The sequence below is a fragment of the Etheostoma spectabile genome, chromosome 2 (genome assembly GCF_008692095.1).
Source record: "Etheostoma spectabile isolate EspeVRDwgs_2016 chromosome 2, UIUC_Espe_1.0, whole genome shotgun sequence".
Lineage (NCBI taxonomy): Eukaryota > Metazoa > Chordata > Actinopteri > Perciformes > Percidae > Etheostoma > Etheostoma spectabile.
In genome coordinates this window covers 6,043,229-6,055,898 of record NC_045734.1, presented here as the reverse complement: position 1 = coordinate 6,055,898, position 12,670 = coordinate 6,043,229, and the positions used below count along the sequence as shown (strand labels likewise).

The window sequence follows — 12,670 nt, the reverse complement described above, 5'->3', positions numbered from 1 at the left end:
ACCTGTGTGACTGAGGGTCGGGCCACTGCTCAAAGTGACAACGGTCACAAAAAGTGTTCAGTTGTGCTGAATAGGCGCACCAACAGAATTCAAGAAATTTAACACTGACAGCTGAATATGTTACAGAGGGTAAACCAAATAAACGAAATAACCGCTACAGTGGGAACATGGCTCCCATTAGGTTACAGGTTAATTTATAGTGTCAGTCAACTCCATCCTGTACCTTGTTCTGCTTATTTCTCTAGGTAAGTTTCAACATGTGAGCTTGTTCCTCTTTGTCAGTGCAGTTTGACTCTGTTTGACAGGTGTTTCTACAATGTGGGCAGAGTTACAGCAATTTGACCTTTTGGGTTTCTCGTGTTCTTTGAAATTGTTTGTTAGCGGCTATTTTATCCATCCATCCATTTTCTATTTTATGATTATAGTTAATATTTTAGCCAGCAAAAACTGTTAACAAGCACCTGAGAAACATGAGCATTCATTTGAAGTGGAGTTTGTGTCCACCTGATGAATAAGCCCAATATTTACTCTCTTTCAGCTCTGTTTTGGTCTCTACCAACTCTCAAAGGGGAAATATCTGGCACTTTATCTGCTAACTTACCTCACTATGTTTACCATCTAGTTGCTAAATCTGCTAGTCTGCCATTTGGCACTTTGCAGGTAGTGTACAGTGGGTTTTAAAGCTTTTTCACTAAAAACATGCAAAACAGCTTTGTCAGTATATATGTGGTTATTGCAAAAATCTCGTTTTTTATCCGTTTTAATCATGAATTTAAACACCCACAGAGGACCCCTGCAGGTGAGAGATCAACATTTACAAGCATATAATTAGTGTAAGTTCAGATTGTGTCTAATAATAGTCTGTCTGACGTGATGTGAAAACGTGAGGTTCTCTTTTGCTCTGCAGCCAGATTTAGACGATCCTTACCTGCTCTTTAGCCTCAGGTGACCGTCTTACCTTGGGCCGATTTGACTCAATTCTCAGTTCCAGCTCAGTTTGACCACGCATGACATCAGCGGACTGTAACTCATCCTAAATGGATCATGACAACAAAACAGTTAAAGAGTCAGTAACCCTATAGTAGGCAGACGGTGGTTAAGACATGAAAAACACATTCATTACATTATGCAATAAGACATTACAGCATCCTGGCCTGTTTGGCGATTTGTGAACCTATTAACCAACATACAGTGGTCCTTCTCATGCAACTTTTTTCTACATTTCTTATATATCGATGCAGAATAAAAGAGGTGATTTAAAAAAAATCCTGCTTACATAAGAAAATTAAAAGGCAGCAAAGCTAAATAATTCAACTTTCTGCAGGAGGAGGGGGAATATCCCATCTGTTCTGCTTTGCTCCCAGGTTAATGATGTGATGTCATCAGATGGCTGAGTTTATCTGCCAATCGGCTGTCAGCCTAATCCTCTGCTGGCAGGCCAGGTAGTTCTCTGTGAGGGACAAAAGCTCAGCGACTGTGGCCGTCTTGACCTCTCCCATCCTTCAGCAGCAGCAATGTCATGGCAGTATTTGAACTCTGCACATGGGCTTCTAATAGCATTAGCATTACACCATTACACGGCCTGTATATTTAACCATTCTGTGATGGGATCCAAATGTATTACAATAGTTATTTTAAACTTTTTACAATTTGAATGTTGCAAATGAAAGCAATGGAAATATACACCTTGGAGTGAATTCTAAAACAGCTCTCATGCAGTTTTCCATAATGCACAAGAAAATTAGGCAAAGCAAAAACCGGTGAATGGGTATGGTATCCATGCAACTAACCTAAAAGCAAAATGTAAGCTATAGTTTTGCACCATAATCCTCATTTAGAACATTATAGTCATACAATTGTCTCCAAATGTCTAAAACTAGTTATTTGCATCTAACAGACACAACATCTACATTTGATATAAGGAAAAATTAGCAGGCAAGCTTAGAGGAACATGCATTTCATGGCTTAGATGTGCCTAACTACAAGCATGTCATATGCTCATTGTCACCCGATTGATCATAATCATCACAAAGCAGCTCTAGTTTGTCAACTCATATTTGCAATAGCTCAGAGCTATGCTACTGAATAGATTCCTACCCAGACTCATGTGAGCAAGTAGGCCCAAATAAATGTAGACATTTAGCATTACATGTTTAGATGGATCAAGTTTAGAAAAGAAAAAGAGTCGCTACCAGGTGTTCTGTTTCACTTGTGACACACGTACCAGACCAAAAGAAAAGTGAACGCATTGATGTCTTCGAGAACCTGAATTTATTCAAGTCTTATGTCAAATTCTCCTTTCCATACAGAAATACAGCAGACTAACCAGTCTCAGTTGAGTTTACAGATACAAAGCACTTCTATAAACCACATTTCAAAGAGTCAGCACACACGGGATTGTAGCACTTCAACACTAAGCAGATTAAAGCAATCATTGTAAGCTTCAAGTCAAACTTACACCGTACCTCACAAGACAGGCATGTTCGTTAGAAACCACATTTATTCTTTATCATAATAAATGTACAAGTAAAACTAGTTGATTCTTCTTAAAATGTGTATTATGATTACTTTGACATTTTTTAAAAACAGTAACAGCAGTTACATTGATCTCTGCAGACAGTGCAGTCTGCGATTTAAAAAAAAAAAAATCGTGTGACGAGCTACTCAAAGCTCCTTTGGGAGAGCACAGTGCGATAGAGAGAAGTTCCTCTAGCCTGGAAAAAGGTCAAGATCATCTTGTCCTTTGTGACCTCAGCATGGACGAAGCCTCCCAGTGTTGAAGCTTGGCCAGTGAAGAACTTCACAGAACCTTTGGGTACGTGGTTCCAGTGAGTGATATCAGGATCCAGGAAGTTTCCAGCACCGCTCACCACGTAGCCCACACCAGACTCTTCGATATACTGTATGGGGGATAAGGACAAGATGGGATCGAAGGCAAAAGCAGCCTTTAGTCTTTTAAACCAAGCATTTACATTTGAATAAATGGTTTAATTTTCAAAAAAAGAAGAAGAAGGAAAAAACTTAATATTCACTTAAAAAAAAGCTCAAGTAAGCAAAAAACACTAATACTCTTGTCTGAAAAGGAGTAGGAAGAAGCTAAATGATCATCTGGTCCTACCCTTTCTGAAATGTCCATACCCATATTAAAGTGTTTTCAATCCATTTCTAACAACCAAGAAACAGAAACATGAACAAATGAGCCGTTTGTTAGGAAAATATCACTGGTCTGGCGAGTGTAATGGTGTTTCTACCACGGTCTGACTGTAAACCACAGAGACAGATTGTTTTATTTTATCTAGTGAGATTCATAGTAAACACTTTAGTTTTAAAATGGTGTCCAACCTATAGAGAGCCAAAGTCACACCCTTCTACTTCTGGTCCATGCAAACTATCTTACAAAAAAATATGAACGGGAGTTAACGGGGAGAGACACTTTTTTTTTTTATCCTGTTTGAATTGAGCCATGGATTATAAATGTTTTTTTTAAACTGAAGTCTCAGTATAAGACTGAAAATACACAATTAGAAAGACTACACACGTCAATGTCGCACGGAGGACATCTCGCTGAAGCTACGATGTCCGTGTGTATCGTACCGGGAACGTCAAGTTACTCAAATGAGCAGCAGATCTTGCTTGTTCTTTTGATAATCTGCTGAAAACACAAGATTATGTTACACGTGTTGTGAAACAGAGGTAAACTAGCTCACAAGCTAGTTGAGCATCAAGCTACATGACATGGATTGTGTGAGAAGAGAGATGTAGTTCAGAGTTCATGGCGCGGTTTCACACAAAAGAAATTACAAACCTTTCGGTTGAAGAAAATTGTTTTAAGTTGATGATCATATTCGTAAACCATGGCTCAATTCAAAATGGGATAAAAAAAAATAATTTGCCTCTCCCCGTTCATATTTTTCCAAAACATAGGTCCCCATGAGGTCCATTGAAAGGGGCGGGATTTCGACCCTTTATAACCAAAAACATTTTCAAAAATAATATATTGCTTCTAAATAGATCACAACAAAACTGAAACAAGTTAATAAAAAACATACACTACCCATCAATAATTTGAACATCTCTACTACATTTAGCATGAACCAACCTGCAGATTATGGTCATGGCCGCAGATGTAAGCTGTGGCTTTGTATTTGAGGAGCAGAGGATGAAGCTTCTGCAGGAGACACTCTGTGGGCCCGTGTTCGGACACGGACCACACAGGGTAGTGTCCGGCCAACAACAGGAAGTCTGCCTTGGACAGGGACAGCCTCTCCTGCAGCCACGTCAGCTGACGGTTGGCATCGATCGCACGCAGGGGGCCCCTCGGCTTCTCATCCGAGAAGTCGTCAGAGTTGCCACACAGCATTACGGTGTCGAGCATGATAATGGTCAAGGTTTTCCCGGTGTTGGGGATGTGGAAGTTCAGCTCGTAGTAGTAAGAGGGGAATTTCCTAATGGAGGTAACAGAAGAGCAGAGTGGAAATAAACCCATTCTCACTCCCTAAAACCGTTGCGCTGTGATGCAGAATGGTAAATGCATGCGGCAGAAGCTAAACACATTTTCACACTTTATCTTCTATGAGACAGGTTTGCGCTTGCTTTGGCAAATTTTTCCATTCACTCTCAAAACCACACAACAACCTGACAGCCTTTAGTTCGGTTGAACAGAACGACAGTTAGTTTGCCCCGCTGGTGTGGTTCATTTGGGCAGGTGAGAACGCGGCAAGCGAACTCTGGTGCTCACCAAAAGCGAACCAAACAAGCATACCGAGACCTGCTTGAGGAGGTGGTCTCGGTACACTGTCAGACCAGCTCTGGAGCGGTTCACTTGTGGTGAGAATGTGATCCGTACGCAAACCGCACTAACCATACATGCTCCGCCGGTCTGAGCTAATGTCTCCTGTAGTCAGGTGTGTTCAGCAGTCTGCGATGCAGCAGAGCAGCCAACAGTAGCAGCTTACAGTGTTTCTATCACAGCAACAGACTGGTCAAGCTCGCCGTCCGTTACTTGTATCTCCGTGATCAAACCAGCTGCCGGTAAAGATGGAGACAGACGCCGGCAGAGCAGAGCAAAGTCTTTGTGACCAGAGCAGACGTAGTAACGTCTCAATGTCCGATTATTTTAATGGAATGAGCTGGTTTGACTATGGAGATGCAAGACATATGCAATAGTCCAGAACACACATCATTTCTGTATTTATTGTCTGTCCCCCCCCAAAGAAACAGCCGACCAATAACAGGAGTGGATATTCTTGCGTGCTTTGTAATGGTGCATTTTGGTACGCTTTGATATTTCCAGGTGTGAAACCAAACCAACAGAGGGCAAGTTTACTAACTCACCAACTGATTCAGACCAAAGCAAACAAACTACAGGGGTGAAAACGCCCTCACTTTGATCTGGACCGAGACCACCTCTTTTTAAAATCGGACCAAAATTTGTCCTTTTGATCCGGACCGTGGTCCGAGGCACCTTTCACACCTGCAGTTATGGTTCGGACCAAATGAGGTAGCCTAGGTGTGAAATATGCCCTATGGGACACAGAGCGACCTGTAAAAGAAAGGCTCACACAGCCTAAAATCCTAAACTATTAGATGGTATTTAAGTGAAATGACCTCATTTTCAGTGCCGCAAGTCCTTTGGGAACATACTGGAATACAATCTATTTGGAAAACATTTTAAAATTGTGGGCATATAAAAAGCGTTTCCAAAAAGATTTGCTATGCCTTTGCATGGAAGTGTCAAGGATGTTTAATATGCAGGCATCAAATGGCGGAAGATTTGGAACTTTTGTCATTTGGATGCTCTGAGCAAACTGTATACTTCTATTGCTTAAATGACTACATTGGCTGAAAGTAGACAAGCATATGTTTTGATGTATATGTTGTATGACAAGGAAAAATGGATGTGAGAGCAAGTTATAGGGAAGGGACTAAGATGATTTTTAAGGCTCTGGCCTAGCAATGACATCACCCATTAAAAGCTTCTTGAAAGAAACACTAAACTTAATTTTCACAAAAACTATTAAACTAGATATCAAACTGCTAAGATAGAGCCCAATAGCTGACGTTTTTGTGAATGGTTTAAAGTTTGATTTGTGTCTATAGGCAAAAGTATGAAGTAAAGTAGCATTTTTGCAGTAGAAGAGGATTTAAAGCCTACTCTCCTTGACTTCAAAAAGCTTATTATGAAAAGTATAAATAGCAGAACAAATGTTGAAGAGGTCCCATCATGTGCTTAACAAGCTGAACATTGATATTTGAATGTTTGTAGCTTAAAAGGTAGAAGCAAGGAAAGTTGAAGAATTGGATAACAATACGCAGCTGAATCAGCACACACACACGCACACGCGCACACGCACACAGCTATCAATATCAACTTCTGCTACATCACTAAACTTTTGTGCAGCACCTCCACAGTATTGACTCGGTTTTACACGTTACTGCATGTTTAGGGAATTTACCATTTGAAATCTTAACATTTGTATACAGTAAAACATTGGCACGGTTTGTATTGCTAAATAGAACTGAAAAGATATTCTGAACAAGGAGTCTACAACATTGACGTACATTTTTTATATATTCTAACCCAAATCTGTGAGTGTCAGATAGAAAATCATGGGTTAAAGGAAAATTCTGGTCGATTCAAACAAGCTCTGTTTGTAAATTTGTTATGCTGTCAGTAGCAAGAAAAACAAAAAACTGGTGCTGCCTACACCGTGTTATCCTCCTGCTAGAGTTAGCACCCAACAGGCTGAAACAGGGCAAGTTTTAAATGGTTTTTTAGCCTTTTAACATGTTCAAAAATTCCATTACAAGTGCCTAGCCATGCCAAGTGATTCCTTCCGAAGGAACACAGTGAATCAGACTGCTGTCGATGTGAAAGAAATGCATGAAAGTTCTGTTAATTCTGCTGTGTTGAGTTCCAGTGTTGATACTGCAGTTAGAGAGCTTAGGGACCGTCAACAAACTACAACACAGAAAAGAGATAAAAAACAAATATATGTAGGCTATCAATTTACTGATTAAATAAGGTAGTGCCTCCAAACTTGCCTTAATTATAACTTGTCTCCTGCTAGTTGTACTTTAAAAAAATAAGCATTATGCTTATTTTTGAGAATATGTTTGTATCTATTTTTGGTGTTGTAGTTTGTAGACGGTCCCAAAGCACTCCTTGCAATATTAACACTGGAACTAAACAGAACTTTCATGCATTTCTTTCACATCTACAGCAGCCAGATTCACTCAGTGTTCACTCAGAAGGAAACACATCACATGGGTAGGCACTGGTAATGACATTTTGAACATGTTAAGAGGCTAAAAACAAGTTTAAAACTTGTCCTGGTTAAACCTGTTGGGTGCTAAATATAGCAGGAGGATAATTTAGTGTAGGCAGCACTGCTTGGTTTTATTTCTTTGACGGCATTATAAATTTACAAACAGAGCTTCGACTTCACAAAAAAAAAAGAAGCATTTTACAAAAAAAAAAAAAAAAAAAGCTAAAATTTCTGTAGCTACATGTTGATCATTGTTTGAGTTTAAAGTAGTTTCGAGATCTTTAGTTATGTTCTGTGAAGGTATTGAAGATTTGGTTTTGTGTTTATAGTTTTGAGATAAAGTTGGGCCAGAATAGTGTCTTAGCAATTTTTGAAAAACTGCTAATGTTTCAAGTTTAGAAAATATTTAAGCTGGTTCTTACCATCTGTCAGATTTTGTGCTGTATTCGATCTGGGCTTTGACGTTCCCAGCATGGTCATGATTGCCAGCAATCACGTACCAGGGAACTTTGAGAGACTTTGCAGTGTACACAGACTCAAAAGTGTCCTGACAGATTCAGAGGAGAAACCAGAGTTTTTCAATGTTGCTTTCACATCAGGTTAAACTCTCAAATTTTGAAGAGATTAAGTTTACTCCACTGACCTGAAACCGAGGAGAATCCACACTGTCCACGCCTCTGTAGTAGAAGTTATCGCCAAGGGACAGAACAAAGTCAGCTCCCATCTGCTCTGCTACTGTGCTCATTTCTCGAGCAGTAGCCTTCTGCACAGCGGTGATGTAGGGGGGATAAGGCACTCCGCCCCAGTCCCCTACAGCCAGGAACCTAATGGAGGTTCGGTTTGCTTTAAGGGATCACAACAAAATCAGAGAGAGCTGACAAGTTTGAGGAGTAAGACCTCATAGATATACGGTTGTTCATCATGAAAGCCCATGTGAAGTGATACTTACTCCTACTTTGCTTCAGGTCCTCGAAGGCAGCAGGGTAGCAGTAGGCGATAGGAATGGCAGCAATTAAGATGCATGCTAGTGCAAGTGCCATCTTTAAAGAAAGAAAGAAAGAAAACCCCAAATCAGATCAATGGTTATCAGCAGAATTGAACACAGAGCAGAGTAAGAACAAGACAAGACAGCTATAACCATAACTGAAAGTCAATGAATGCACAATCAGAGAAACCAGAAGAGGAAGCAAAACTAAAGCGCAGCATCAGCGTACCATACAAGCCTCTGCTTCCCCCTCTCTCTCGCTCTCTCTCTCTTTCAACTACTTCACTAAACAACAGTATCTCTTGCTTTTATGCCTTTAGGTGACTTGTGATTGGCTGCAGCCTGAAGCAGACATGTCCCAGCTGGAGCTTATAGAAGCTAATCAAAGGAGCAATGTCCATGAGGCTGAGAGGATCAGAGGTCACAAATTCCTGTTTGTCAAAGCATTGTGCTTCTTTTTAATAAGCAACTCTGCTCTTGTCAACCACATGAACTTCATCAGCCTTATTAGTGACACCACAAAAGTAAAGAAGTATCTCATGCCGCGATCCTTTCCTATCACAAAGAAGACAAAGCTTTGACAAGAAAAACAACATGCCAAGGGTTGGTGTCAGCATGCAGAGGTATTAATGTCAGAGAGCCAAAGATAAGAGTAACACAAACACTCACGGCTGATAACTGGTGGTGTGCTTAGGAGGACCTGACGGGACACTCTCTGTCCTCTCAGCGTTCCTTCTGCCTGCCTTATATCAGCAGGACCAGCCTCGGGTGAATGATCATTGCTCACACACTTGACTCAGTCTTGGAGCCGCAGTCATCTGGGCCACATGTGACCTGCAATGGTTATAATAGCAGGGGTGTCCAGACTGCACTTGATCCACTTCAGTCTTAATCACCGTTTTCCGTCTTCATTTTTTCCACCTTTTAAGGATCATTTTGTAGTTGTGTAATTTTAACATAAAGCACAATAGGCTAAATGCAAACTAAATTGTTTAGTCTCAAAGAATGCAGTCTTTTATTTGTTTTATGGCCTTATTAAACTTGGGTTCGACAACTCCCTATTTTCACACTGAAAATAGGACTCACTGATCTTTTCTCACTTTGATGCAAGCATATAATTATCTGCTGAACAACCAGAAGCCCATTAGCACCGCATTATAACCTGTGGACAGATGAAGAACATGTGAGATGTAGGTGACAGCCGTAACCAAAATCTACACATTATTTCTCATACTGTATTGCTCACACATGCAACCTGATGGAAGGGGCACTTTTTTTTTTTTTAAACACCTGAAGTTTATTTAACTTGCCAGAAGTCCACCTGTATATACTGTGGTTTAAGGTATTAAACTGTGGCTCTGAAGGAAGCTTTCAAACGTTTGAGAAAATAACCCAACATTTCACCACAAAGCCTGTTACAAACTAGTGGACTGGAGTTTGAAAGAGGTGCTTGTTTATTAGGCAAGAAAATCTAATAAAGATCCCAGCGAGTGGCACCATGGGAAATGTAAGACCCAGTGTTTTTGTAGTTACTCATACTAGGGACTAAAAGTCTGGATATCTCAGCCTCCTTTACTTTTTGTTTTTAAAATCTGTTTCACAATCTTAATGGAAGTGCAATGTTAAATCTGTGGAGTGTCCCTTTAAGAAAGTTACTAGTGTATGATACTACTTGCTGCAAAACTGGCAGTATGCATTTACATAAATGTTTACATTTTTAAAACCTATTCTACATCTACTATGTCTATTTTACATTGTTTGCTTGTACTTTCTCCAAGGAAACCCCAAATTCTTTTAACTACAGAAACGTCATATCCTCACAGCGGTCATTGAGGCTTTATCTCATCCCATGCTCATGTACAGAGCACGCATACTGCTACATGGTGATAATACGTGAATGGCTGATACTGTGGAGTTACGCAGCAAAAGCCATTCACAGCACACAGTGTTGCAAAACAATTCCAGTGACACTGATGTCGAGAATATCTGTCATTTTTAAGGGAAGCTCAAGTTGACATGCCTTCATAGCTTTGAAGACATAATTCATAAATCCAACAAAGTTCAACTCTGACCTGAACATTCAATATCAAAACTCCATCCATCACAGTAACTTAAAAGGCAAAAAAGCACTAAAAACTCAAATGTTAGTAACTTTACGTGACTTTCATTTGTCTATGAATTAGAAAACCAATGAATCTTTGCTCCAAAATAAGTGTTATTTATTTTACAAGAAAGATTAGAGCAGTTCATGTGACAGAAATAATTATTCAGTTCAAACCTAAAAGCGGCTTCAAATAAAGACCACAACATACTGATACAGAACCAGTACACTAGATTAAAAAACACGAACCCTAGAAACAAAACATAAAGATGAACCGTGTATGATTTTTTACACTCATGTCAACACTGGCATGAAGGATGCTGCAGAAAAAAGTAAACAGATAAATCAAAAAAAAAGTCTGCATCTGTCACCTACAACTGTTACCATATGTCCAAGAACTAGCAAGTTAGGTGAAAACACACAAAAAAAATCCAGTTTCAGAGACAACACAAGCACTTTTTTTTTTTCCTTTTCAGAAGTACTAACCCAGGATCATCGAGAGTGGACAGAGACAGTTTCAGAAGATAGTGAGGTGAGAATGGTTGTACACAATGTGATGGTTAGTAATTAATGTTGCTGTATCCAGAGTATGAGCTCTGGTTTGGGGCTCCGAAGCTCTGGTTTGGGGCTCCGAAGCTCTGGTTTTGGGCTCCAAAGCTCTGGTTTTGAGCACCAAAGCTCTGGTTCTGCCCTGCAAAGCTCTGGCTCTGCCCTGCAAAGCTCTGGCTCTGCCCTGCAAAGCTCTGGCTCTGCCCTGCAAAGCTTTGGTTCTGCCCTGCAAAGCTTTGGCTCTGCCCTGCAAAACTCTGGTTTTGAGCTGCAAAGCTCTGATTTTGAGCTGCAAAGGCCTGGTTTGTGTCGTACCCTTGCTGGTTCCCCCAGTCTGTGGAGTGAGATCAAAACAAAAGACATAAGTTATTGTATCAGATGCATTTTCTGAAACGGGACATGAATGCAGCAAGGATTTTTTTTATGTCAGTATTTTACAAGCACTAGCAGGAAGAGACAAGCACTAGCAGGAAGAGACAAGCACTAGCAGGAAGAGACAAGGAGATGTACATGATTGCAGGGGGGAACTTGCTACGTCTTTGCTCACCATAATTATTATACATTTGGCCACCTGTCACCGAGCTAGGGTAAGCCGTGCTGTACATCGAGTAGTCTCCTCCCTGGCCCTCAGTCTGATTTTGGGTCAGCATCTTCTTCTTCTCATCTCCATACCCGTAGCTGTAGGGGCTCGCCTGGTCGGCGGGAGGCGGCATTGACTGGTAGCTTTCTTCCTTTGTGGTACTGAAGTTGACGCTGGAGACGGGTGGGGAGGCGTAGGTGGAGCTGCTGCCCTCGGGATAAAAGGTCCCGTAGCCAATGTTGCTGCCAGATCCAGTGGTGTCAGGGGCTTGGACTGTGGTGCTGGCTGCATTACTATCATACAGTTTATCTAAAAGACAGATAAAACGAGAGCTGAACCCTGGGTTTTGTTAACCGTGCCACCTCTACAACCTAGAGAATATATTAGAGTGAAAAGGGTTTACTTACGATAGCCTGTGCCAGTGCCGCTCTCATAACTATAGTTGGCTTTTAAAATAAAGAAAAGAAATGGTCATTTAACTCATTTCCTTGTAGGTGTGTTAAGTGTATTTAAAATAATCTTATATTTTCTTTGTAAGGCTAGGCCGACACCTATTGAGTGTAAGAGTATCTACCTTTGTTATAGTTGGGTCCTGAAGAATACGGTTTGCCTCGGCCCCTGCCTCGACCTCTGTTGGGACCCCAGCCACGAGGCCCGGAGTCTGAAGGAATGCCACGGATAGTGCCGAACCCTGGGATGTGCTGTTGAAAAGGAAATGGCAAGATTTGATGTTAGGGAAAATGCTTCTAGGAAAGAACATGCTTTTGTGGAGATGTGCATGCAGTGGCAAATGTGTCAGATATGAAGATTAAAAAATAAAATAAAAATAAAATCCCTAAGTGAACATGAAGTTCTTAAGGAAAATTCCGATCGATTTCAACACGTAGCTCTGTTTGGAAATTTGGGGTGCTGTCAGTAGCAAGAAAAACAAAAACAATTGGTGCTTCCTACACCGCATTATCCTCCCTCCCTAGCACCCAACAGGCTTAAAAAGGGTTCGTTTAAACATGTTATTGGCCTCCTAACTTGTTCAAAATGTCATTAAAAGTGCCTAGCCATGAGCAGTTGGCTAGTCGATTGTCAAACTCATCCAATCCAATATTCCAAAATGTATTTTTTGTAGAGCTGGGCAGCAATTAAAATTTTTAATCGCGATTAATCGCATAATTTCCCCGATTAATCGCGAT

The 12,670-nt window shown here is 40.6% G+C and overlaps 2 protein-coding genes across 8 annotated transcripts in view; both read right to left on the bottom strand.

Annotated features, from left to right (window-relative positions):
* Positions 1-2,480: 2,480 nt before the first annotated feature.
* On the bottom strand, positions 2,481-10,196 carry acp5a (acid phosphatase 5a, tartrate resistant). 2 transcript variants are annotated; one of them, XM_032527629.1, is made up of 6 exons: positions 8,483-8,755; positions 8,218-8,308; positions 7,912-8,111; positions 7,691-7,815; positions 4,100-4,445; positions 2,481-2,900 (listed from the first exon to the last, which is right to left on the bottom strand). In XM_032527629.1, the coding sequence occupies exons 1-6, from the start codon at positions 8,483-8,485 to the stop codon at positions 2,661-2,663; spliced, it is 1,005 nt and encodes a 334-aa protein (XP_032383520.1). In that variant the 5' UTR covers positions 8,486-8,755; the 3' UTR covers positions 2,481-2,660. The 2 variants fall into 2 exon arrangements, with proteins under 2 accessions (XP_032383520.1, XP_032383531.1); XM_032527640.1 differs by lacking the exon at positions 8,483-8,755 and adding an exon at positions 8,923-10,196 and having other exon boundaries at positions 2,486-2,900.
* A 442-nt stretch (positions 10,197-10,638) lies between these two features.
* Positions 10,639-12,670, bottom strand: part of ilf3a (interleukin enhancer binding factor 3a) — an 18,348-nt gene continuing 16,316 nt past the window's right edge. For 4 of the 6 annotated variants that reach the window (XM_032527218.1, XM_032527227.1, XM_032527251.1 and 1 more), the window contains exons 17-20: positions 12,058-12,184; positions 11,891-11,929; positions 11,451-11,792; positions 10,639-11,237 (exon numbers count right to left, since the gene is read on the bottom strand). In XM_032527218.1, coding sequence (XP_032383109.1) covers positions 10,915-11,237; positions 11,451-11,792; positions 11,891-11,929; positions 12,058-12,184 — 831 coding nt within the window. In that variant the 3' untranslated portion in view covers positions 10,639-10,914. The remainder of the gene's footprint in view (positions 11,238-11,450; positions 11,793-11,890; positions 11,930-12,057; positions 12,185-12,670) is intronic. The other 2 variants (XM_032527258.1, XM_032527234.1) reach the window with 2 other exon arrangements.